The 27,966-nt window shown below is 40.7% G+C and overlaps 2 protein-coding genes across 14 annotated transcripts; one reads left to right on the top strand and one right to left on the bottom strand.

Moving 5' to 3' along the window:
• The first annotated feature begins 24 nt into the window (after positions 1 to 24).
• On the top strand, positions 25 to 27,966 carry LOC141913895 (coronin-2B-like). Of its 8 annotated transcripts, none has more exons than XM_074805078.1 (16): positions 25 to 104; positions 1,032 to 1,533; positions 13,657 to 13,851; positions 14,174 to 14,290; positions 14,451 to 14,600; positions 14,920 to 15,084; positions 15,253 to 15,372; positions 15,747 to 15,851; positions 16,212 to 16,308; positions 16,400 to 16,512; positions 16,639 to 16,752; positions 19,217 to 19,482; positions 19,818 to 19,983; positions 21,941 to 22,498; positions 24,987 to 25,082; positions 26,319 to 27,966. In XM_074805078.1, exons 2-16 carry the CDS (start codon positions 1,453 to 1,455, stop codon positions 26,466 to 26,468), a joined length of 2,493 nt encoding a protein of 830 aa, XP_074661179.1. In that variant the 5' UTR covers positions 25 to 104; positions 1,032 to 1,452; the 3' UTR covers positions 26,469 to 27,966. The 8 variants fall into 8 exon arrangements, with proteins under 8 accessions (XP_074661179.1, XP_074661176.1, XP_074661177.1 ...); XM_074805075.1 differs by lacking the exon at positions 25 to 104 and adding an exon at positions 394 to 507; XM_074805076.1 differs by lacking the exon at positions 25 to 104 and adding an exon at positions 409 to 499.
• Positions 7,199 to 10,130, bottom strand: LOC141914065 (uncharacterized). Of its 6 annotated transcripts, none has more exons than XM_074805334.1 (3): positions 9,923 to 10,130; positions 8,529 to 9,179; positions 7,199 to 8,026 (listed from the first exon to the last, which is right to left on the bottom strand). In XM_074805334.1, the coding sequence occupies exons 2-3, from the start codon at positions 9,052 to 9,054 to the stop codon at positions 7,839 to 7,841; spliced, it is 714 nt and encodes a 237-aa protein (XP_074661435.1). In that variant the 5' UTR covers positions 9,055 to 9,179; positions 9,923 to 10,130; the 3' UTR covers positions 7,199 to 7,838. The 6 variants fall into 6 exon arrangements, with proteins under 6 accessions (XP_074661435.1, XP_074661436.1, XP_074661434.1 ...); XM_074805335.1 differs by having other exon boundaries at positions 8,529 to 9,176; XM_074805333.1 differs by having other exon boundaries at positions 9,929 to 10,130.

Genomic DNA, 27,966 nt, shown 5'->3' with positions numbered 1-27,966 from the left:
TAAAGGACAACCTATCGATAAATAGCTATAATATAGACCAGTTCAAGCTGCTCTCATCCATTTAACCCAACGTTCAAAAGCTGTTACACGCGTATATGTATATAGTAAGTATATACGGTTACCAATATGCGAGATTGTATTACTATGAATGTACATATATGACGACGTGACATTGAGAGTATATAGACCGCGGTTTTTTTTTTACATCAATCGGGTATATATTCGAACGACTATTGCGTGATTACGCTGAACATTGTGTTAAGGTATTTGTATAAATCGTGGCTATACAATTTACGTGGCCTATTATATTGTCAGTGCGCGCGATTGCGCAAGGGATGAAACGACACTTTTTTGTAGCTTGGAGATATTCTATCTGCATTATATATATATATATATATATAGATAAAGGGAATTGCTCGGATGCCATCTAGACATCAGGATATGTAGGAATATGTTTATCGAGCGAGGAGGTCGAGACTATGGGACTATTCTCAAAACAGTAGGCCTGTAAACATCTATCACTAGCTTTAAGATGTTTATTGTATTTTTCAATAAGCTAAAAAAGATACCTTGTTTCTCCTAATCGGCCGGGGGTCATTTTGTAAACTGAAATGAAATTTATAATCAGTTCTTATCTATATAGCTGCCGGGTCTGTTATTGTTAGCTTGATCATGATTTTGTAGGCCTAATAAGTAATGTAGGGTAAATAGGCGGGTCAACCATCGAGCTCAGCAGAAATGAGTAGCCTTTAGCCTGTTACCCGCTGTCAAATTGAAAAGGCCTAATTTCTTAAAGAGCTCGTGTATTCTTGATAAAATGTTTCTATCATCGATCGAAAGTTCGTCGTTGTTCGCGATAAAGGAAAGATGTCACGTTGGCCCCGATCTCTTCTGAGAAATGAATGACCTTCGAATTCTTCAGACGAGTGTCCTCTTCACATTCGAGTGTCGCTATATTCAACAGTATTGGCCTATCAACGGAATGAACGAAATAATCTTCCACGTTATTCAATGTTCTAATTCAATTTAAGGAAACTCGCGACAACACTATCGGACATATAGCGATTGCGCATCGACGGACTTCGGCTGCTGGGGCTCAATAAACGTATCGACTATATATTTCAAAAGGGGGAATAAAGAGATTCTTATCGATATAACGGAGTATCTGATATAGGAATAAGTGTTTTGAGATTTTCCGGGTGATGTTTGTGTTTTAGCAGCTGTTATACGAGTCTAGTTTTTGAAGTGCGCGATACATGAAAACAAGAATTGTAAATTATACACTATTTTTACATATAACGCACTGAAAATGTGGAATATGAAATGGATTTGAAGCCGGCGCGCCACAGGTATTTGTCTGTACAAATTTGTTGGCCGATATCGGAATGAAAACTCGCAGGAATGACCCGATTGATTGATTGATTGATTCGTTGACGGATTTATAGAAGAATCATGAACAACCAAGAGATGTCGGCGTTAATTCAGTCCCGGTTGAGGGCTTTGGGAAACACGGAGCCGACTAATCGGCGAAGGGTAAGTCAATCTATATTATAGTTTACTTGATACGCAAATATTGAACCCCCTCTTCCGACCAAGTGCCCTTTGAAAATCCATTCTTATTCCCTGTACTGTGGTCTTGAACTTAACTAAAATTGAATAAAAATGTTCCTTAATTTTCAAACTTTTCTCCGGGGAGGACCCCAGACCCCTCTGTACGCGCTTTCCGCTCCTCGGGCACCGCCACGACTAAAAAGTGCCATCTTCATATGAAGGGAACCCCCTTTGCTCCCGACTGGATCCATTCTCAAACCTCGTTACAACGAACTTCAGGAGACCAGAAAATCTGTTCGTTTTTAACCGATAGCTCGTTGTGTCCAGTGTCAAATAAATCAAATTGTCTTATTTTGGGATAGTGGTGACAGAGCCGTATTATAAGTTAACCTGGTATTGAATAGCTGAACGCGAAGACAAATATTAAAGGTTGACTTGATTTTATCAAGAGTAAATATGACGAGCTCGCATGGCTACTATAGCGTATAGTAGCTTCATCGGGTGTAATGAGTATATAGTTAATTGAGAGGTATCAGTTTTTATAGACAGACACGACTCTAATTACGGCGAGCGGGGTTAATTACATCGAAATTATGCCGCGATGAAATTCCACGAGTTCGTTACGCGATAAATCGTTTTATCCAAGAGATTTCACTGTGTCTTATTTTCTTGAATCTTGAAATAGGGATTGTCCCTGTTATTTATTCGATTGGAAGATTTGGTTTGATTCGGCCTGATTCGGGGTCCGTTACAAACCCACCACAACTGCCGGTATCGAAACAGGGAGTTTGATTTTGAAATCGGGATTCGAAGTAGTGGTGTGATCTGCGGTCGAATTTACATGATTCGTTGTTAAAATCGAAGTACCCAGGTACCTAATTGGGAAATTTCGGTTTCGGTTCATTCAAACAATCGTTCAAACGCAGCCCGAACCGGCAAGCGACCGATCGGGGCTGATTTTGTTGGATTGTCGCGTTGATTCTCTTCGGATTCTGATTCCGAGACTGCGCTGCTGCGCAACAGCGCTCTGTATGGCGGAATCACGTCCCGGGATTTTTACACGAACTGCAGCTACGGAGCCATCCACCGCGACACCGTCTAGACACTGACAGGAGTGTCTGTAAAACACCGACAGATTCTTCCGTTTCTCCGTGTAGAGTTAGGTATATTCGATCACCGGGTTTATCCACGCGTTTGAATTCATCGGGATTTATGATCACGTTTATCATCATAAGTTCGTTATTTGTCTTCGAAATCTAAGTGTTAGAATATTGAAATATCTCGTGCGAAGAATCTCGGTAGTTAGTCATCAGCATTCTCTTTTCTATTTCATATATAATATAGTTATAGTTTTTCGTATTGTGCAGAAACATTAAAATCGGGGAAATTGAAAACGCGTAACGAGGATTTATCTCGTAAATTCATCTTCGAAACGGCGGATAAAAACAGCGAAATTAAATATGTTTATCGGGAATTTAGGATTCGAAGTCATTAACGCCCGCAAGTAACATTGTTTTGTATATGTACGGTGTCTGAATATTATTTTTTTAATACGATGTGCATTTATTTTTATGACGGATTCTTTTTATTCATAATTTGAAGATAAATATATCGTTATGAATATGCAAATTAACTGTTTTTATCAGCGCATATCAGTACGGTTATCGGGTGTATAGAACACATTAGTTATTTCGTTGCCTGCTTTTGATTCTATCGATGTGGTATGTGTTGGACAAACTTGTAAATAGAAATCATTCTTACAAATATCTTAGAAAATTTCCACATGTATCGCCACACCGCCCACACATTCTTTTTAATTTTTGATCGTCTGGGCGTCACGGGAATCAATTAAGACATATTCAATTGAAAATGAACGATACAAACATCAGCATTTTATGAGCGCAATTTCAAAAAAACGATCGTCTAGATTCAAATGGCGAATATCTGATTCTAGGCAACAGATTCATATCCGCTTTACGCGTGTATCTCCCGATTAAGGATGAGGTCCAAGGCATCGCCATTTGCAAGTCACACCTAATTCTCAAGGTCGATTTCTAAAACCGGTTTGTTGCGTGGAAAATACGTAATTCGTTTCCGATTCCATCCATTATTTATAGTCTCGATTTAATTTCAATTTTTCTTTATCGGGATTTGATATACCGTAACAAAAGGTAGTCAGCTGGTGTTGTGCAATAAAGGCTAGTAGATACCGATTTCTATACAGAAACCTATACATCAGATAAGATCGTATCAACAACAAAAAAACGTGGATACTAAACACTATTCAAAAGAATTAACATCCTAGACAGCTATTGTCAGAGGTCTACACGGTATAGATATCCTTGTTTGGTTTCCATAGACAAATGACTGTCTGATATCAATAAAGTAAAAACCACGATAAAAATGTGGAAAAAAAACTAGAAAATATTCTAGACGTTTCGACTCAATTCTATGAGCCATTGTCGCCATTTTCAAAATCTTGAGACATCCTTTTCTTCCGTTCAAAGGGGAAAGGGAATTATGCAGACCTGAAACTCGATTTCTAATACGCCGCATCAAAATAATGAGGAAAAACAACCAGTTGCCTTCGTGTTTCGTCATGGTCGTATCGTGACCCGACGTGCTGAGCATCACGCACAAACACAGCATCGTTCACCGGTGGTGTAGTATATCGTCGACGAAAAATTCCTAATACATCTCTCTTCCGACCAAATACGTCGTTTCCATGGCGATTGTGATTCGAGAGAAGAGCCGCGGAGCGAGTTGAATATCGGTCTGGCTCGCTCTCAGTCTGTACGCCTTACACTCATTATAGCTGTGTACATCATCGGTGTGTTATATGACTCACGGTTATTTCTCAATAATTCAGCTCTTAAAAAAGAAATGAATTGAATATTGTCTGAGTAATTTCTGATTTGATTCTACGTAGATCGGTCGGTTATTCGTCATAGATAAATATGCACTTGCATTACAGTTGGGAATTGATCAGCCAAAGGTTGATGATAAAAATGTGCCTATCCTGTCATATTATTATCATAGATAGATAGATAAATTCTTTTCGAACATGTGTCTTTACAATATTGATTTGTAATTATTTTGATGGGGAGAATTTCGACACCCGGCCCCACGGGCCTATATAAGTCGCCTAGAATCTTACAGTTGGTCGGCTTCCACAAAATGGAAAGATATTGAATATAATGTAGATATAACAGTAATTATCGCATTTTGTACAAAGAATTTGCGTCTTCAAAATTTCGATATGTATGCATGTGTTTTGCAAATGAGGTAAGTTGGGGGTATGGCCCGATACCACCCTTGTCGCTATACCGCGGTGTATTAATCTTGTCAAGCACAATTCGAAGTTGCCATAGAAAATTTGTAGTGAGAATACCCTACTGATTGTATGGTAGGCATCGGTGATGTTGAAAATAGATAAACTTTGAACCAGTCGCGGAGACATAGGCCCGAAATATTGGTAGTTTAATATTGATGAAAAACTCCGTCAGTGTTGAATCGATGATACGGTAAAAACCCCACGTAGCGAAAATAGAAATGTTGAAATAAACTACAAGCTCGATGAAAACCTTTTCGGATTCGTCTTTCCTTTTTTTCTATCGTGGGATTTTTCGTATTATCAATTTTTTCGAGGTTTAAATGTTGCGCGTCGTTAATGACTTCGAATTCTTAATTTCCGTCCTCTCATTCGAATCCATCGTTCTCGCCAGGCGGATCAGATTAGGCGAATCGCAAAGAATCTTTGAACCAAAAACCTCTCACTAGAAATAGTATAGAAAATGAAGACCGATCCCAATGGAAATGCCGGCAACAACAACGAAATCGATCGCGGCAGGAATTCGAACACTAATTTGAATCACCACCATCGGAATCTGAACATCGTGACGTCACGATTCCCGGGTATCTGCGACGGAGCCGTACGACAGCAGTTGACCCGATACGAGTCGAAAGTTGACAACAAGTTTAAAGGGCATGTAAGTATTCACGCTGAAACGGAGATCATTATAATATCAGCGTTTGCGGCCAGGGTTTTGTGTTGGCGTCGGCATCGGCGGGTGGCAATCAAACCCTGGCAAGCAAGGATGCCAAAATAAAGGCCTTCCGAGTCGGATCCAGACGGGAGCACACGAAGCCCGAGCTCCCGTCGCAATTTTTTCTCGCGTCCTTTTGAAAATACAATGGCAATGTTTTTCAGGGCACTTTTTCCACCCACAACTAAATAGGCAGCGCAAGATCATTTTCTTAAATGTCCCTCGAGTGTCGAAAAATTGATGAAAAAACGTACTGAAATTTGAAAATTTTCCAGACCGTTGTCTATGCAGCGGGTAACTTGCCCTTATGATTTCTTTGCGCTCCTGTCAACGTCAGTCCCTGGATCCACGGTCTTTGGCCTTCTTGCGCAGGTAGGCCTATTCATACTGTCATAATTCGGTCCATTCTTCTGTCTTAACGACCAATTTGTTACGATTTTCTATAGACCCTTATATTTTCCTTAATGAATTTTCATGAATTTTCGATAATGAATTAGAATATCGTGTGGACGTGATGTGCACTCCGTCATCAATATTGGGGCATCGGTTGACGACGTAAATAAACTTTCTAGTTAGTTTTTATGTATTATCGCGTAATTCAACACTCGCTAAGTTGATTAGAAAGATTTCAAGTGATGCCTGACTGTGACAGATAGAGAATACTTCATCCAATCCTCGTATCGATTCAAATTGTAAATACACTAATAGACGACATCTATGTACGACGTCGAGTGAGGTGAGGTTAGGGTGTGTCTCTCTGCGACTGACGAGAACGCTACACCCAGTTCGTCAAGTCGGTACAAACGCGAACGACAACCGCTAGACGGAGAGAGAAATTAACCAGATATTTTTCGATGTCGGTTAAGATCCGTTTAAGTAACGAAGAGGCGCCGTCGATATATGGATTTATGCTTTCCACAGGCATGTAGCGAATGCTACTAACGAGACGCCCCGACTTTCTTTATGGCCTTCCTATTGGAAAACAAGATTAATATCGTGCTGATTCTTTGAAAACCGTCGCTGCAACAGGTTGTGCTGGTTCCTGAACTCGTGGATTGTCCGTATCGTTCTAGAACCTATGCATGATAATGTCTGGCATCGTTGATGGAAAATTTAAGCCACCTAGATTTCCTAATTCGAATGGATTTTTCCGTACTTTTATTCTCGGAAACAATGATGATCTTCGTATGACCGGATTAAATGGTTAATCATCGAAAAAACTAATAGGATAATAAGGATCGTTTAAAGCGCTGAAAGACAATTCAAAATGGCCGGTTTGGAGACCGATGACGAAAAGGTAACTATGTTAGAAACCGTGCGTTCGTCACAGTGACAATGAGGAGCATATTGTAATTACCGTTAAAAAGTACCATTGAATTATACATTCTGTTATATTATATACAGCAGTATATCGACTAGAATTATATAGATTGCAAAAGCTTTTTCCAATAAGCTGATTACGTGCTGTAGAATACTTTGCAGTGCTTGTCACTTGTGCATGGTTGTGTAGATAGAGTGCTTGTCAGTCGTCGAAGGACGTGGGACCATTTGCGATGCTTTTACCGAAATCCAACCTCGAATGACGATTTTGATGTAACTTTATTGTATATACTGATAAACATTAGAACGTTAACATTATAAAAAGAACATTAATTACATTGAAATCATTGATAGGTCCATTATCAAGAATTAAACAACATTTGCTTTTGGTTATCCGTATAGGCACTTTGTTGGGTTTCGTATCGTGGCATTGTCTCGCGACGCCATCGAGTTCGAGTCTCAACAAGGGAGGAACGCGGTTGGGTCTTGGGGTGACAACAGGTTTTTAAAATCTCTGCGTGAAAGGAAATCGACACATCTCGGCGAGTGAGGAAATGAACGTGGCAGAGAGTCTTACGATGCCATCAGGTTTAGGTCCCTGCGAGGGAAGAACATAGCAAAGTGTCGCGATGCCATCAAGTTAACAAGTCTCCGCGGGGTAAGAACATGGCAGAGTCTTACGATGTCATCAGGTTTAAATCCCTGCGAGTGAGGAACGTGGCAGAGTCTCGCGATGCGATCAGGTTCAAATCACCGCAGAAGGGAAGGGTCCGCACTATAGGGCAGAGATCCATGTCATGGCGTATCATCAGGTTTGGATCCTGCTACAAGTTCCTGAATATTTTTACGTTACTAACGCGCGTTATTAATGTATGTTTAGCATTTAACGAAACGAAGAGATTACGATATATTTGTAGATATTTAAGCGATATCGGTAGCGAATTCGAGTAATATTTCTCGTGCGAATTCCTGACAACTCGACTGTATCAAACTGTAGCCTTTGATCGCCCATTTCATCGAATCTATCCACGTCACTACGTCGTACAGGGTCGTCTCGGGTTTCGTCGATTTCGATAGCAGTAAATTGATGTTCTCGCAGTTTTCCTCGACTGAAAATATGAATTGATACGTATTGTAGTCAGAGATTATGATTTCGTATGCGGTTAATAGATTAAGGAATCATTCATTAATATGAAGGTGTTCCACGCAGTCGCTGCCAGTGACGAGTGGGTTCGACTTTTGCTGACTGCTTCCAGTGTGCAACTCTTAAAAGATCGTCCTATCGTGGGCATTACCACGGGTAATTAGTCTTGGAAACCAAGACCCGATCGACGCAAAACACGACAAAAACAGACAAAGATACAGACTTCCTACATGTTCGTCTGGGCAGAGAGAGAGGGAATACAGAAGTTCTAAGTCCTCGGAATCACCTTTTGACTAGGTACTATGCCCAAAAGGGATTTTTCTTGCTAAGGGACAATTCAGTTGTGGGCGCGTTTTGAATGCTGGCATTCTTGGCTCGCAAAGCTATACAAAGTCCCTATCCATACTGAAATAACGACATGTCATATACCGGGGTAAATTCAGAATAACTAAACATGGCATACTTACGTCCAGCTCTGTCGCCGACGTATTTTTTCAATAATTTCTCCGCCTCCGTCGCCACGTGTATGTACAAATGATTTCCCTTGTCGAACGCTATGAACGAGCCGTCGGCGACCTTCACCACGACCAACGCGTGGTAGAACTTATCCTTCGCATTCTCCAACTCGGGCGCCGGAACGAACGCCGAGAAGGTACCCAAACCGGCGCAGCACATCGGCCCGGAGCTTTCCGCCGAACCGCCGTCGCTGAAAATCGCCGGCACCTCCTCGACGTAGACACGAATCGATTCTACGTATTCGCTCGTGTTCAGCTTCTTCTTGATCGACTCCAGATAGTTATCGTGCGCGTAATAATCGTCGACGTCCAAGTTTTTGCAAATATACATGAAATTCATGCCGGTTCCGTTGAGCGACTTGGTCGTGTTATTTTTCGGTTTCAGTTCTTTCATTTCGATCGATTGGGACTCGTGATGATCTCCCGCCGCTGCTGCAGCGGCTCCGGCGGCAGTAGCGGTGTTGTTTTCGTGTTCCATCGCGGCGATTTCAATAATGGTTTCATTCAATTACGCACTCATCAGCGCAGACTCTCGTTATGGCCTATAAATCGGTCCCCAGCTGTAGAGTGAATACTGATGAGTCTCTGCGTGTATTATTCCTGCTATATCATATAAAGATATGCCGTATATCAGTTGTGTATGCGATATATGCATGTATGCATCGGTTAGATTTATATTTATCTAGAAACAGTTGGCCGGTAATTTGCTCAACTTAAAGATGTTTTAGTTTACCGTCGAATAGCTACCGTAGCGGCAATGTAGTTGTAATTGTCGCTTTATGTCGGTTAGTGATGGGTTAGCTTTAACAGATCACCAACCTATAGCTGGACCCTCGAGACCGCCGTGCGATATGGCCATTATGCAACGCGAGCCCGAGGTTCAGGAGGAATCAATAACTTCCCTCCTGTCCTCCTATGGGCTCCAGTTCATACATACCCCGGTACATATCATATATTGAAATATATATACATTTCAAAAAAACTTACATTTCCAATTTCATGTAAAGATTAAATTCAATATGTTTAGTGTCAGAGCATGTTATTGAAACGTTTTTCCTTTTTTGAGATATTAAAATCAAAATTTTCAATTTAGGTGTACTCGAATTCTAAGACCAAGTGAAATAGACTTTTCCATAAAAGATGGATGCCCGCTAATGTGCACGAAATCATCCGATCGTGCCTTCGTGATTGGATGCTTATCGAGGCCGTATTTTTCACCTGAAGAGCCGGAAGATCCAATCACTACCAGACGGTCGGCGGATGATGTCATTATGCGGTAGTTAGGAAGCAGCCATCTTTTTACGAATGTGCCTATGTATAGAACCCATATAAAAACGCGAATATACCATAACCTGAATAATCAGCGCTCCGCATTCACACTACTGTCACCAGATTCACTCTTTAACTATACTAGAAGCTGCGCTGTAACACGAAATGAAGTCAATGTTAATGCTGCGCTTACGTACACATTAATATCCAGGCTACAATACGACTCGCATAATACCATAACGGATCAATTTTTCCAGCAAAATAGCATGTTGTCGTTTAGATACGAATACGACACATGAATATGTGACCCTAGATCGTGGCAGTAAAATTGGTGATCTATATATGACAGTCTGGCGTCTGATATATTTTTGAATGAATGAGGCCAAAATATATCTTGGCAAATATTTCCCTTTTATGTGACAAGGGCTGGTGTGACAAATAGTTCTTTTAAGGTTGATTGTACATTGATTATAGACAGGTTCGGCTCTACATGTCTGGTCTGCCCTGGAACTATAGCCACGTTTATTGTTAACAGTCTCCGGAATTTCTTTCCTTTCATTTGATACCTTTATTCAAACCCCAGCACATGGACTTTTCACTTTTGTCAAGGTAAAGACATCCTAACGACCAAAACTACTATGTATAGGCTGTAACGATTCGTTCCACGATGATGATGCTCCACTCACAGCTCCAAAGGGGCTGATTCACTATTTGTATTCAAATCTAACTCAGAACTTAGCAACTGGGTCCTTACTGAACCTTCTCATAGATGAGCAATTGTTTTTAATAAAACATTTTTTACTATGTAGGCCTGCACGTAGACGCTCTATCTAGATCAACGACCAATTTGAATATCCTAAAAAGGCACTTGATCTTTTTACTACCTATCTGTATATGCGTGCAGTAATAAAATCTTACGTTGTCTTTGTGACGTTTCAGGGTATTCATCGAATGTAATAATCGTGTTTACACTGGTTGGTTTTTTTAGTGTCACATTCACGGATATCAATGTTTTTCGCTATTCAATCCAAACAAGCGTATAAGTTTCTCTCCGCCTTTTCGCCTTTTGAATCGGCGTGGAAATAAAACTGTAGTTTGATCGTGTGAAAGTTGACATTGCGACGGACTATGGATCCATTGTGTGCGTTACATGAATGACCGGCTTCCCATTCATTAAAAAGGTAGATTGATTTTGAATTTTTCTCAAGAATAAATTCCTCGGTCCTGATCGCTGATGTCCTTAATGATTGAAAAAGACTTCGCGGAGAAAGTTTCCTTAGCTCATAACCAGAGGAGCAAATAATGATATATATAGATTTTGAATATAATCTGACCGCCATGCTCTAAAAGTGTTTACCTGGTTGCAGAGGCTGGTTTTATGGTCATAGCTAAGATTTAATACCGGTCTAAGACCTTCGTAGTTGCATAGCCATTCCAAAAACTCAAGACTAGCTTCACGGGCCAGTTGCATAGTCACGCTTAGACTTAAGACTAGTCTTAGACAAACTTTGTTCTGTAGCCAACCTAACAACTTAAGACCCGTCTTACGATTTTATGACCACTTTCGGACTCAAGTCACGAATGTGCAACCAACCCTTCCCTAGGATTATAGACCGTTTTGGACTTAAGCGTCGACCAGGGAAGCGGGCCCATGGCCTTAAAGCACTCCAAAGCTATCCACCCTTGTGCTAGTACTATGTACTACATTAGCCTCTGGCCTTTAAATCCATTGCTAATTAGTAGTCATTAATCAACGAGGCAGGAACTAAGATAAATGTATATATACATGACGTGTTCGCCTATCTAGATTGTAGCCGCTTACTGGTGTTAAGAAAAGCATAGAAGAAATAACTCTTTTCTCTAATCGGCATCGAGAAGATTTATAAATACACGTTTACTGCGCTAGAATACGTATAAATCTAGTTAGACCCCGTATATTCGCCGGCAGTAAGTGTAGGTATATGTGTATCTATACATTATGCGCTCACGAGAGAGGCATTATAGACAGTCAGTTCATTAAAGTAACAGCCATCTACTTAGAAAGTATTAAGAAACGTACCTAACCCCGAAAGTGTTCTCCTTTTTTTCGTGTCGGTCTCGTATTTCAAGTGGACGACTTTGATCACCGTGCCGCAGGATAGTTTCCTTGTGTGTATGCAAACGCGTCTATAGATGGATTACTCGTTTCGGTTAAGATTACCGAGGCGTTTTTTCGTAAAAAGAAACTGCTCTTTTCTCTTCTACTCGAAGCTCAGTTAGTTCTTTTCGCAACGTACGGAATTATTCATTCCTTTACCGAATAGCACGGACGGACGACTTCACCTGGATTATTATAAGCCATTCGTGGATTATTTTCAATATTCAATGTTGTTTCTGCTAAAATCTTTCTGCTCATAAATTTCTCGGATTACGTGGTTTATCGGTTTGTATCGACCAAATTTTCCTCCAAGTTGTTTCTTTTCACGAAAGAACTTAAATGAATCGCGATATGGATGTTGGATAACCTGAATAGTATGGTCTGGTTTTGGCAATGAACCTACGATTGTCTTGTTTGCGGCACATTTCCCAGTCACTTTCCAGTCATTAAACAATGATTTTGAGTAGTGAATGCCTATTAAAGTAATACATAGGAATAGCGCGAGGTTGCGAGAGATCTAATTGATTAATGATATAAAAGTTATTCAGAATTGAGAGAACGAACGACTACTGTCAAAATGGTTGATTCTGGTGAGGTGGGTAAAAATGTCTTTTTACCGCAATGTTTTTTTTTTGCTGGGCAAGGGCGGGTCCTGAGGCCAATTTTGATGTCCAAAAAGGCAATATTATGTGTACTCTTCCACTAAAATGCAACAATTTTGTTTTGTTGACAAAATGAAAAAAAGGCACTTAAGAGAATTTGATGGACTTGTACAAGTCTCACAACTGAGTGGGAATGGAAGGGTTAATGTATTGGCCATGTGATGTGATGAGATGATGATGATGATGATTCTAGGAATGGGAATGGCAATGCTGTGAATGTTTTCTCAATGCATTAATTATTTCTCCTATAACACACCTGCCTATCGATATACGTAATGCTCAAGCAAGTGGTGGTGGTAAGCTGGTGGTATTAATAATAGTATGAGTCGGCTCTCGTGCAGACAATACCAGCAGTGTTGAGTAGTTAGTGTGTTCCCCACATGCCGTGGGATGAAACCTTATACATCATACATTACTCTTTACGTTTATTTTTATGCATATACGATTCGTTTCCACAAAACTCATACTTCATACCCTTAAACGTGGCTCTCCTTGCAACGAGATTGCATCTTTGGTCTCTAGGAGGTTTCTAACGATGTTCCACGGTCTTCTTCATAATGAACAGAAGATTTTCTGGTCTCCTCAGTTCGGTCGTATTCACGAAGATCTGGTGCCCTGAAGTTCGTTGCAATGGGGCGGTTCCAGCGAGGGGGTATTTTTAGGCCGAGTGACCTCGGAATTCCTTCCCCCTCCCCCAAATAATGGTGAAATGGTGAGCATATTTCTTTCCTTATTTCAATCAGGAAAATGCTCAGAATGCACATAATTGGGCTTTGCCAAGCTCCCCGCTTTTGGCGTGTGAGTAGTGACCCAATATTCCACATGCGCCCACATTTCCCAAAAGCTGCGTAGATCTGCCTTTGTAAAAAAACAGATTTCCAGGCCTCCCAAAGTTCGTTGTAAAGAAGCTGTTATAACAAGTACATCTTTCTAACTGAAGTTGTTTTGTTACAGACTCCCCTGACGTAACAGATTGCACTGACATACACGCTATGCTTACATTTCGTTTTAGATGGCATTCAAGATGCGCTCCTCAAAATACCGTCACGTATTTGGGGATGTCGCCAAGAAGGAGCATTGCTACGAAAACGTGAAAATCACGAAGAACCAACACGACGCCCATTTCTGCGCCGTCAACCCGAAATTCATGGCCGTCGTTACCGAGTCTGCCGGCGGTGGAGCATTTCTCGTCCTACCGATCAGTAAGGTAAACAACTTAACAGTTTCTATAGACAACAAGAGTGACTGTCTAATTCAAATGAAGAAAGAACCCAAGTAAAACTAATCGAGGATTTTAAAGTTTAGACTCAAATTCCTTGAGACATTTTCAAAACAGATATTTTCCCTGATAAATCTGTTTGAAAAGGCATTCTCGCATCGTCGCATCGTAAGTGTGGGGTTTTCTTCACGATAAAGGTTTTGTTTCGTAAAAGTAATTCCGTCATAGATAGATGCAGACGTCGAGTAGTCTGGCCTCGTCAATACGTCCATCACTCGTATAATGCATTCAATATCTTTTCTTTTGACAGAAAGGAAGAGTCGACATCAACGCGCCAAAGGTTTGCGGCCACGCCGGGCCGGTTATGGACATCAAATGGAATCCGTTCGACGACCATCAGATCGCTTCGTGCTCGGAAGATGCCACGGTAAATATCAATCCACACGGTCTTGTAATGAGAAGTTAAGTTGAAAATGAAACTGATGCTAAAACGTATCTTCACTAACCATAGCACGTGGCATTCATAAACATTGTCTACTACCGTTGATGTGAATGTTTTCAAATTCTAAATCTTTCCATCGATTTAGATCAAGGTTTGGCAGATTCCTGACGACGGCCTAATCGAGAATCTAACTGAGTGGATCGTCGATTTACACGGCCACCAGAGAAGGATAGGTTATATAGAATGGCATCCCACAGCGGAGCATATACTCATTAGTGCCGGATTTGATTTCAACGTAAGTTTGTTATCATCTCAAGAATTTCACCCTATAAAACTTCAGCTTACTCTATAACCACTACAGAGTCTGCGCTCCTGCGTGCAAAATACACTTCAGGAATTCCGTGCCCTAGACCTCTAGAACGCATCAGCTAAGTCACCAACAATCAAGAATTCGGCCTATTAGTTTAGCCTTCCCAAGCGGAGTTATTTCGCCAATCCCTACAAGTTATGAAAACTGAATCACGTCCAGTAGTGATGAACTTTTTCGATCAACTATTGAAGTTCCCTACTTCTCCAAGGATTGTGTATTTATCATTTCTCTCACCGAATTGTAGGTGATTTTATGGAATTTAGAGACAGCTGAACCGATCAATATAATATCGTGCCACAACGACACGATCTATTCGATGTCGTGGAATCGGGACGGGAGTCTGCTGGCGACCACCTGTAAAGATAAACGCATTAGAGTGATCGACCCACGCTCTGGTAACATCGTCGCGGTAAGTGCTGCTGAGATCTTTGAGGGCCTCTTCGAAATATAACATTCTGTGAAGTCCAATGCTTGGAAATATCGAAGATTTCATAAATTCTGGCATCCATACGTTGGGTGGACCGTTGAAAACGAATGACCTATATAGCTACCGCGTTTCGCGATTTCGTTTTTTCAGGAAGGTCAGGGTCACGTCGGTACAAAGGCGTCGAAAGTTGTTTTCTTAGGAGATACGGGCAGATTGTTCACGACCGGATTTTCAAAAATGAGTGATCGACAATTTGGTATTTGGGATATTGTGAGTATACTGTATACATCTCTCAGAACAAAACCAAGGTGTAAATACTCCTTCGGGAGGTCTAGCAATAACAAGAACTTCTTTCTCACTCTTAAGCTGATTAAACGGTATTAAAATGGCATCCTTCAATATCTTATATCTACTTTGAGTATTAACCATATAGTACTGATATTCATCAATTTTGGAAGATAAAAACTTATAAATCGTAACTAAGTGAGGATATTTTCGCGGATGTTCTTCACCCGACCGAATGGAGGGTTCTTAGAGACAGTTTTTCACAGATTTTCATGTTCTCGTTGTTCGTTTATATCTATCCCAAGTAGCTGGGTTAGATTCCCATGCAGACATCGATATTTGCCACGTTCGTATTTCAGAATAACTTGTCGAGTCCATTGAGAGTCGAATCGATAGACGCATCAAGTGGAGTATTGTTACCGTACTACGACCATGACACCGGAGTTGTATTTCTTGCAGGAAAGGTACATAGCTTCCTTCCGCACTCTAACCCCCATTATTAGCGACACCCTGCCACAGAACCGATCCATGCCATCGCGGACGCATACTTCTTGCAAACTTTGGTGATGGCATGAAGAAGCTGTGCAGCAATAATGATTCCTGGGCCAACTGCACAGTCATGTTTTAGATTTGAGACCAGTTTCAGACCGTCTTATTTCTATAGTCAATCTGACAGTTTTAAGACGAGTTATAGCATTCAAGACTACTACATGTATTGAACTTAAGGCTATGCTACTGGGCCCTGGGATTTTTAAGAAGAACATCAGAATAAGATATGATTGCAAACCACGTGAAAGAAATATGACATTTCTTTCGTAATTTAGGGCGATGGTAACATCCGTTATTACGAAATCGTTCCCGAAAAGCCGTATTGTCACTTCTTGGACGCGTTCATGTCCGGCAATCCTCAGCGAGGTCTTGGTACGTTATCATACATAATGTAACCGAAGAATTCACGTCATTGGCAATAGCTTTATCCTTAAAAACAAATGTTTGCATTCGTTATCCGCAGGTTCGATGCCAAAACGTGGAGTCGACGTGGCCAAATGCGAGATCATGAGATTTTACAAACTTCACAGTTCCAAAACGCAGATCGACATCATTTCAATGAAAGTCCCTCGAAAGGTACAATATTAGTTTAGGCGTCAATTTAACAAACCTCGTTATATCCTGAAACATATATTCTCAGTGGTTGGATGAAACTTGACGTTCATCTCGTTAATTATCATCGATGTTCTTTTATTTTTTCAGTCGGAGACATTTCAGGAAGACATATTTCCCCCAACCTCCGGAAAAACCCCATCGTTAACCGCTCAGGAATGGATACACGGTCATAACAGAGATCCTATCCTTATATCACTTAAGGTAAACAAAACATTCGCAGACATGAAAATACGTGTAAAGGCCATTTTGTTATCATGGAAATTCCTTGTCTTCTTATGTACGCATATAAATCACGCGCATTATTAGTAAAATATGGGAGATCTGAGACAAGCTATATAAACTAGATGATAATGTTGACAAAGCTTTTCTATCCAGATCTAGATGCGATTATTAAGTTCAAAAACGAGTTATGAAACAAACACCCAGTCGACCGCCGATAGAGCAGGAACTAATTTATAAAAATTAAATATTCATGGGATTCCGAGATGTTGGTAACGACGTTGCGCAATGCACCGTGCACGGACACCGGTACCCCAATTTCTTATACAACCTGCTAGCTTTTACTGGCTTCCTTGTAACCCTTATGTCAACATCAAAATAGAATTTATGATCTATCATTTGTATATGTATATCATAACGTAACGTAATGGATAATTGTCATCATTAGATAGAAATCAAAGAACCTTTTTCAAAAAAATATTTCTTCGTGCATTAGGACGGAAGCCAGGTCGACCCGTCGAAAATGAAGTCGATCTACGATCGTAGGAAATCCTACCACCCGGCGTCGTCTCCGAAAATACCCCCGAAACTGTCGTCGGATTCTCGATTCCGTCGACGTAGCGTGCCGGCCGTTCGCGAGGAGCCAACCGCTCCGTCTGAAACCATCGACGACGATAACCACAACTACCGCCACCAACAACAACAGCAGCAACCGACGGAAAATCGCATGACTTCGAAACAACAAGATCACGAACAGTCTGAATCGAAGAAGTGGGCGAGAAGACGCAAACGCGTGGAGGAACATCATCAACATAAACACCACGAAATGAAAGAGTCGACTTCACCCGAAGATGACGATGACTCGTTGTTACCGAAGTCGGAAATCTCGCTACCGAAACACGAATTTCTCTTGCGGCCTATTTCGCCCCAGCCCGAATTCTTGAGACGTTCACCTGGCCGTGCCGGCGGGGATCAACAATCGGCGAAACTGACGCCATCGCCGCAGTTCTTCAGATCGTCGCCGCATGATCAGGTAGCGGCGATACAACCGGAGTTCCTTCGACAGAAATCGCCTCGACCCGAATACCTGAAGCATCGCGAGTCGCCGGACGGTCAGGTGCAGCAATCGCAAACGAGCGGGGATTTTCTGAAACGCAACACGAACACCCCGCCGACACCGCTGCTCAACGCCGAATCGAAGTTGGATTTCCAGCAGAGGCGTCCGTCGCCGCTGCCCGAATACTCGACGAAATCTTCGACGTCGACGAGCGAATTTCAAAAGGTATCCTTGCAACCACAACCCGAGCAGCCTGATTACCTTCAGCAACAACAGAGAAAATCGCCGCAGTTTCCGGAGCGAACCCGCGCTGAGGAATCGCCGAACAAATACGGATTCGGAAATCCTAAACCTGCCGATAAACGCCGTCGCAAACGATCGCCAAAAGCGAAGCAGCATAAACACCAGCAACAGCACCAGCAACAGCAACAGCACCAGCAACAGCACCAGCGGGAAATTCCGGAGTTTCTGGGGAAGCCTGAGTTTCCTGTGTTCGAGTACACGGCATATTCAGCTGATGTAGAACTGCCCGAAGACGAGGTAACGCCGCTCTCATCTGCATGGGATAAACCACTAACCTACCAGTGATGTTTGTGTGCGGTAATACCTGCATGGAAGAATGTCATCTCACGAGCAAAGCGGCCGAGTTTGTGGTGAAGTCAATATGTGTTCTTATGCCCGCATTAATTTATTAACTTGTCATTTTCTTTGTCATGTCCATTGATGTCGGTATCGTCCTGCTGCGGGACTCAACCTTTTTACGAAGTCGTGATGTAGTAAGAACTTTTTGAATGATACCAACTTAACCGTACTAAACTTCGAGCAAACCCATATCTTCACAAGAATTTGTTGCATGGATTTAGTTTGTCCTCTTAAGACTCCAGATAAAAGTTTTTGACGTCGTTTTGCAATCAGAGTGAGCATCTTCTTCTCCTTGAAATATTTGTTATCATACCTTTCTGAAGATGTAGCGATAGGAAGCACATTGAAAAACTATGACTTGCTGAGCTGAACTAACCAACATCAATGATTTAAATGTACTACCAAAAATTAAACATGTAAATAACACGTCTACCTAACACTTATTCTGTTTGTTTCGAATTACTAAAAACGTTGATAAATACTAAAATAGTATAGATATACTTAATGAGTGGACTGATGATGGCTAATTAAAGATGCTTGTAATATCGAAAGGATCATATGTGGAAGGTAAACAGAATTGATACAAAACTGAATTCAGAATGACATAGTTTCAAAGAAGCAGTTACTAAAAATAACAAAAAGAATTTGGGTTGGCGTGAGATGTGCAAGGCAACCTAAAGCCGAGTGCACGTTCTATATCAGTATATCTAGTGTCTGAAGTTGTATTCTTGATTTTCTGTTTTTCAGGACGGCGCTCAAGCACCGGTTAATACTCCGATGATCACGACTTACAAAGCGATCAAACGCAACGAGGTCGTATCGCCGATCCGACAACAGTCACCGGAACCAGTCCAACAACAACAGCAGCAGCAGACTAGAGATAGACCGGCTCCCGCGTCGGTACGCAATATCAGACTGTTGAGTTTGTCCGACGATCAAGTGCCGAATTTGAACGACCTGAACGAAGGCAAGATAACCACCGAACAACTGGAGCAAGAACGAAAGATTAAGGAGTAAGTATATGAGAAGAAAGTCAGCTATAAAGAAAATCCTTTTAAAACACCAAACAACAAGAGGCTGCAAATGCAAAGCGCCAAAGAAGATGATTCCTCCGATGGCCAATCAAGGTTCTGCCAAGTGCTGCATTAGGCATTAATCCGTCTCTTGTACAGTTTGATCAGAGGCAAACCGACATTGAATTACTGATTTACTCCTGAACTGCTATGAGCTGGTATGAAATGGTTTTCTTATCGGCGGACATGATAAACAAAGTTTGCATCACCAACTCCGATTTTCCTAATTATCTCCCAACGAAAACTATATACGATTGATATTTCACGTTTTTCAGCGAGAACATCTCGGTGAATCAACGAATCTCGTTTCTGGAGAATCTCGAGGAGAACACGAATCAGCCGCATCATCAGATGACTCGCGAGACGTCGATCGAGAAGAAAACCGGCGGCAAATGGGTGTCGGAAATACCGGTGAACGGTATACCGAAAACTGATTCTGAGGTTTGTATTCAGTCACACAGATACGAACAACTCGTATAGGTTGAAATTCTTCTTATTTCTAGCACGGAATTCTGATCTGAGGTGAACAGATGTTTGAACGAGTTTCCGAATGAGGTTAAATTTCCTACCCAAGAAGAAGATGAGAGGTCGCGACTAACTTCTTTTTTTTTCAGGATTCGTTTATTTATACCTCGATGAAATTCTCTACCCGCGCTGTAACGAAGTGGGATATAAAATGATATCTCACAATACAAAGGAAAAACCAGTCCGGGGTGTTTCCTTTCCACCTCTGGCGTTGGCTATCAAGACATATACATGGACTAAGCTTTGCTTTAACTTAGTCAGGTTGCGAGTCATAACAACCTATAAAAAGGTCCACTAGGGTTACACTTGCAATTGGGACGTAAAACCATGGACTCTAAATCGTTTTAGAGTCCATGGTAAAAGTCTACTAAACCAATCTTGAGCTCATGTGCTATTCGACGTTTCAAATCCTAATACTGGTCTTCAGGATTACTGTTGTATGATGATAATAATCATATTTCATTTATTTATGTTTTATCGAGAGATCAAACGATATAGATTCAGTAAATGTGCATTGTTTAATGAGTGGCTGTACTCTGCCTTTAGCGGTAGCTGTGGACAAACGTTTGCTCCCATTCCGTCAATGTTTTTGTTGATGTAACTTCATGTATAAAGTTTTTTGTTCAATGCGATGTGTCAAGAGAAGTGGTTCGTGACGACAAAATATTTGCCACCCAAGATGAACATCAATGTAGTATGAATACCTAAGATGACTAAGAGAATCTTCATTGCGAATTCTTAGGGAAAAGTTAAGATGCATTTAGGTGGATATCTAATGCACAACCTGGTTTCCAGTGTCCGACATTTATGAACATTCTAATCAAAGCTTCCTTTATGTTTTTAGCAGCAATCACCTTCAAACATTCAAAAAACTTCTATTCAAGTTTTATTGGTAGGTTTTAAGTTGAAATCAATAAGAAACACACGACAGAAGCGATCTCTTAAAATCTTTCAAACTATATTGGCATCGTTATTTTTGGATACGTTTGTGGTAGTGGTTGACGTCTCCAATCAGATCTACGAGGTCCGCTGCCGCCCTGCCGGTAGTTTAGTCGTATTCCTCTGATGCCACAGTAGGAGTAAGCGAATTGGATTTTGTAGTAATCGCCGCCGATTTTGGAATATTTTGAGAGATTTAATACGATTTTCACACGTACAGTAATCAATGTATCAAGTCGCACCAAATATATCATGACATTACACACACCCGTTCGTGCACATTCCTTCTGAAACGGGTTTTTGGACCGATGACATTCAGGTACATATAAGCCCCCGATTTAGTTGACCAAACGTGCACTGCGCTGTGATCAACAGGAATAAGATACACTTAACCTGCCATTCCCGACAATCGTGGAAACAGTAAATGGATTGTTATATTTATCATGCATAAATAATCTTTGTTAGTCGGTTATCTTAGCAATTTCAACCAACACGTTATCTACTTTTTTCACCAGAATTTCAGATTCATTCTCAATTAGCTCACACCCTTTCATTAGCCATCACTATCCTATTAATGTTATAGATATTTGTGTCAAGTTTTACCCACGTATTTGATGTCGTGCCGTTAATTTGTTCGTAACTCCATCCGTTTGTGAAATTTCTGTATTTCTAATCGGATTCGTAAGATTGAATTAATCATTTTAAATGGATCCAGTATATACAGTTTTATTAGTTCAACTTACATCGCTTTTATTAATTCATTCCTCAAATAATTATCCGTTGCTTTTGAATTAGTTCTCGTTTAATATAATTTTTCTTCATGTTTTTAATTCGTTGTTTTTTTCTAATATACGATTGATCAGCAGTTTTAAAAAGCCGCCGCTTCTCATGTCTCCGTTTTTTTTTCTTTCTAATTATTAATTCCGACGAATAGAGCAAGCCGAGGGCGCCTCCCAACTACGAAGCCCGTTCCGTCGAGATCGTTGCCCAATCGCCTAAATCGTCGAAACGATCAGCACTCGACTCGCCCAAAAAATCTACGGCGAAAATCTCGCCGAAAGTTTCGCCTCGACCGGCGGCCAGTGCAGCTGGCAAACAAACTATTTCGCAAGTCCCCGCTCGCAGCCTGAACGAATCGCCCTCAAACCGTCGACGACCGTTCGCGGGCGGCAGTAGCGGGGGCAGTTATCATGACAACAGTGTGGCTAAACCGGACCATACCTCATCACCGCATCAGTATCGTCGCCGTATGGACAATATTACCTCGACTGCCGCGGCAGCAGGGGTCGCCGCCGCCGCCGAACAGGAACGTTCTAGTCAGGCGGCGGAGGCGGAGGACGTTGTTGATAATCCGGACGATATCGATCCCGTGGATATCGCGAAAGTTCGCGCGAAATCGGTAAAAGAGCTCGTGAATCGAGTCGATGATCACGGTTCATTCGCTACGTTAAGGAAGGGCACGAAACCGCTCGAGTCGTCGTCGTCTACGGAAGTAAGTTTCCACGTCATGTGTTCGTGTGTGTGTGCGTATGGAGATCCTTTCTTCGTAGCTTCGTACTAACTTTAGTTTCGTATCGTGTCCTGCTTCATATACTAATTAGCTTATTAACGATTAACGCTTTCTAATTGTTCATTTGCTGGTCGTAGTGGTAAATCAATGTCTTTCGTAGAGAGCTTTGGCCTCAGGTACTTGAACTTCATCTATCTATGGGACACCAGAGATGCCAACGGATTCAGATTTAAAGTTTGTTACATTTTTTTTTCGTCCTGAAAAAAAACCTAAATTTGATGTACACAATATAAGTCGATGCCGAGGACTAACCTTAGAAAATTTATAGATTTGTACATCGTATTTCATATTTCAAAAAAGTCTCCGATAGCACTTTCCGGAAGAAGAAGTTGGCAGCACTGGGGCTCATTTATCGGTAATCCCAAAGTTAAGTTTGAAAAAGCTAGGATTAGTGATTGAATCCGTGCAATAGAACATGATGACACCTTTATTAGGAATGCTGGTTTGTGTGATGAGCCACAAATCGACCTAACATAACTAATCAATGTTACTAACACTTGCCATTTATATGACGTCTATTCTCCTCTTGTACCGCACTAACAATTCTTACTAACATCTAACACGTACAATTTATCATGGATATATCCAAATATGTACAAATTCAAAGACATTGCGCTCGCGAAGAGTAAAGTTGAACAAACATGATGAAATCCTAACGTGTAGCATGTACGCCTAAAAGCTACTGACCAAACATGAAATAAAGTCGTAGAGCATGTTGAGAGCTCGTAGGAACACAGTTAAATGAATGTGAAGTCCCTGGTAGAGACAATGGTTTCTTCACTTAGCATTATGCTGCATAGGCAAAAGTTATATTAAAAAAGGTAGCGCTTGTTACGGGTTATAGTTCAAAGCGAATGTCACCCATAAGAATTTCATTGAATTCTTTATTCGTTATGACGGTGTGGGTAGATAATTAGTGTAAAAGACAACAACGACGGTCATTAAGAATGAAATTCAACATTGTCAGATCAAACTTTATGAAAATAACATCTTCCACTGGATTTTGTTTGTACGTCTCAATATCTTTGGTTCTCCTGAAAATGTGGTTCAATTCTTGTCAGGGTTTAGATGGTGTTTTTCCGAGTGTATTCATATGTCGTATGTCGTATTTTCTGTCTATGTTCATTTATTTTCATTTCCCTTGGCAGAGATTTGAACCTGATAATATCTCGAGGCTCGTCATTGTCTAGATCTAACCAGATTTACTATTGGAAACCAACCTCCTTCACTGTGGAAATCATCTTCTGATTCGCCAATGATGATGGCACGTATCTGTGAATCCTTAGGTTATAAAGGGGGAAGAGTCCCACGATATCGTAAGGTTCAAGCTTTTGTCTGAGGAGTATAGTTCATTTTCAGGCTTACTGGTAACCTATTACGGCTTTATCATGACTTAAACAAATTCAAAGAATTTTGGAAATGTCAACTATGTAAACTAAATACCTTCACACTGCTTACTTAATTCGATATCAATATCAAGATTGCCATTCTAAACGTCATAAGTTCCTAATATTTCTTATTCTGCTAATGATAATTTTTCTATGCCGTATTTTATAAGAAATGCCAAACCATTCGACGAAACTAGATATTCATCTTTAGTTATAACCACATCAATGAGAATAGCATTCGTATGTTTTCACTTGCAAATTCTCGACAGGGAATGATTTTATTTGCGAAATTTATATTTTTATTTTTATTTCTAAAATTCTATTTTTACTTCGTCAAACCCGTGTTGCTGATGGTCTGTTTAGTTTCTCTGGTACGTACAGCAGCGCGTTTGTTTACATGGAAACCTGTGTGCAAAACAAAGACACTTTGATTCTTTATCGAAGGCTTATTTATCATCATTAATGTTTGTACTGATTCTCTCTTTCTCCGCACCATGTGCTGTATATTGCTGTCACTATGGTCACAAATTCTCTTATTCTTGCCTTCCCAGTGTTATCTTCTTCTCACTAACGCCCTGTTGCACAGTCCTGACTTGAACATGGTTGCCGTGTCTTAAAACTGGTCAAAAATCCTTTAAATTGTGTATAGTGCCTATTTGGTTTTAGATCAGTCTTACAAAAATCAACCCCGACCTAGCAACAGGCCCCAGCTTTTTTCATGAGTGATTTCGCTTATGTAACTGATAACATAGATATAAAAGACCGAAACAGAAAGTGTACTACTGCAATGCCATCTAACAAGTAAAGACTTTCGGACAATATTCGTTCTTCTGTCATATCACATTGCAAAGTCAGCCTCCAACTGAAGTCAGGAATTTCACCTGAGGTGCTTCGACCATTTCCATGATAAGTATCAGCTTTCCATGTACACACAACGTCTCTGTGTGCCACCCCTTGCGCTACCTATCCGTGTGTTTCTTTTTCTAATTGATGTATGCATGCTGTTTTTCTTTGTTGTGCAGAAATACCACGTGAAAAAGGTCTGGAGCCAACGCTCGTCATTGTCTCATGAAAACGGTGACTCGCATAATGGCCCCGTTCCGAACACCGATCAAGAGGTAAGGTTTCCTTCGATTGCATGCCTTCTAGAAATAGGTAACTTCTTTTATTAGTTGTTTGCTCGACCACCTGAGCGCCATTCAGGGCATTTTCATTGGGTTCGAAGTTTCGCACTTACCTATTGGTTGGGAAATTGGTCAGGAAGAAAAGTCGATCAAAGAAAAGGCTCTCAATTCCACTAGGAGTCCAAGTTTGAACTCGGGATTGACCTGACTAGAACTAGGACCAGAGATGTAAACGGCCGACTGGTTCCAACCACACAGACTCGATGATTAATACGTGAAGGCTGACAACTACCAACCACATAAATTCGATTAGATAAAATAGTAATATTTACACGAAGGACTGCTACCTAAAATACATGTAAAAGGAACCTTTTTTGACAGTATTTGTCATTTTCAATGTCATTTTCTTCTTCTTTAATTCTTCTTCAATCCACATTTCTTCACTAACCGGATCTGGTGTAGCACGTTATTATATTCATCGTGCAGAGATGTCTTGTCCATGCATTAACACGTTCTCTTTTTCAACAGTAGCATTAGAATAGAATATTTGTATATTTCGTCGGATGATTGTACATTTTGCTATCTTGAGACATAACGTCTCGTCGGAGTTACAGCCTGTTTAGAAAGGATTATGTATCAGGTGCATAGATACAACCATCAGAGTGTCCAGCCTAACCCAAGCAGGATGAACATAAATCGTTGAAGCCATTGAGAATGAGGGAGATGTCATTTGTAACTACATCTCATATGATCACAGTGGCGGATCCAGGGGCTAATTATGAAGAACTGGTCACATCCAAAAAGGGCACTTTGATGCCCAAAAAGGGAATATCAACACTTGAGGGGCTAATGAAACCATTCACCTCAAGTCGTTCTATGGGGTAAATGTCACTTGTGCTTGGGCCTAAAGTCGTCACGTCCCAAAATACGCTTTTATGGCCGAATATACCCCCGCACCGATATGCACCAGTTTTTGTTTTTTGACAAAATGGAAAAGGGCACTCAAAATATTTGATGGACTTGTGCAAGTTTCACAAGTCCCCGTCCCTGTGATCGTCCCTGTCGATCCGTCCCTGTAATCGTACGAAATCGTTGAAGTCGTCGAGAAAGATAGGGTCGTCATTTCAGTAACTAACCATAATCCTGTTTAGGACGTCAAGGTATCGTCGCAAAGATGAAATCATTTATACAGCAGATATTAATAGTTCAATGCTCCGTTGTGTTTTGTAGTTGAGGAAGGCATATTTCCGACAGTTGGAGGAGATGCGATGTCTACGCGAACAGGTGTCTTTGAAGGACAAGCGAATTCACCAACTCGAAGACGAAATCAAGATCCTAAAAGGCGAACACGTCGATAGTCGTTACGAAAGCAATTGCTAACATGTCGTAGATATTATTTTCCTATCTTGTGTGTAGCAATTTTATCCCGAGATTGTTATTTTCGTACCAGTAACGTAGTGAGTCAGGCTGTCCGCATCAACAACAACATCAACAGCATCAACAACTTCAACAACTTTTGACCGGGTTGGAATTTCTTTATTCGTATACGATGTTTCTATGTATGGTCATGTTTATAGAGGGATTCAATTTGATTTGTACAGATGTATCATATACGCATAAAAAATTGTCACCATCGGAATATTTGTCATCAAGATCTGTGTCCACGTATCGGTAACTATGCATATTTTGTAATCAACGACACTCACAATCAGTTACGAATTTTAAGAGGCTCGTGTCGTAGTCTTTGACTATGGAAAGTTCCAAAATATTTGTGCTGTATATATTCTCCTCGTTAAACGATTAACATCAGCAACTGCGTATAAGTGGCGAGTATCATGTCGTGGGCAAATCATTTAACGCGTTGATCCCGAGAAGGTTTAGTTGGTATTCAAGCTAAGAGCCGATCGGCCATAGTTTATCGGTACTTGCAAACGTATCCTAAGCTGAACTTGCATGCCAGGTTGATGCCATTATGATGACCAAGTGTATAGGCCTTAGTGCTGTAGAAAAGGGTACGTTATATCATAGAGAAAAGATGCCAGTCATTACATAGGATAGCGCGGCGGTCCCAAACTCTCGCCATGTTACGAAATAAGGGTTTACAGTTTAGTTTCACCATTCAAATGTGTGCGTCATGATGGAATACCGGCAACACTACTGTGGCGAACAAAGATTCCGCCAGGTTCGCTAGTGGTTACTCGGTTACCGCAACTTTTAGTAAATCAGTTTTTAGTGAAAGCTTTACAACACTCCGTGTGAGAAAGCGAATCGTATATCCATTCTAAGACCGGCTTGATAATTTTCGGACTCGGAAGCCTAAAAATCAAGTTCAAATTTCATCGAAAATGAACTGGTTTTCACTACGAATGACCCAGTGTTTTCTGGAAGGAGAGTGGCGGTATCCCATTATCGGTAAAGTAATACATTCAAGCGGTATGAGATGGAACTCTCTTATTTCGTAACGTACCGAGAAGGACAGGTTGATTTACTAGGTTAGCAAGATTTTCTATAATTGCCAACTTTTCTTCTAAATCAATAACTAACTGTGCAAAAAACGGAATATCGTGCGAACTATAGTGATTAGTGTATATATGTAAAACACGTGTGTTTATTGAATCAATGTACAGAACAGAATACATTTTGTATTGATATTATTATTACAACCATATTTATTAATATTACATCCTGTCGCTTAATGATTATCTTATAAATCGATGAACTGATTTTTATCGCGTTGATTGAACCCGTTTGAGAGTTTTAACGAATGAACTACATTGAACTAGATATATATTCTAATGTACTTTAAAATGAATGTAAGTTTTAATGAATTTCACGCGTGTTTTTTTTTCTATTACGACCGAGAAAAAGAGATACGCAT

This window comes from Tubulanus polymorphus, chromosome 12, assembly GCF_964204645.1.
Source record: "Tubulanus polymorphus chromosome 12, tnTubPoly1.2, whole genome shotgun sequence".
Classification (NCBI taxonomy): Eukaryota; Metazoa; Nemertea; class Palaeonemertea; order Tubulaniformes; family Tubulanidae; genus Tubulanus; species Tubulanus polymorphus.
This window is presented reverse-complemented; position numbering and strand designations above follow the sequence as displayed.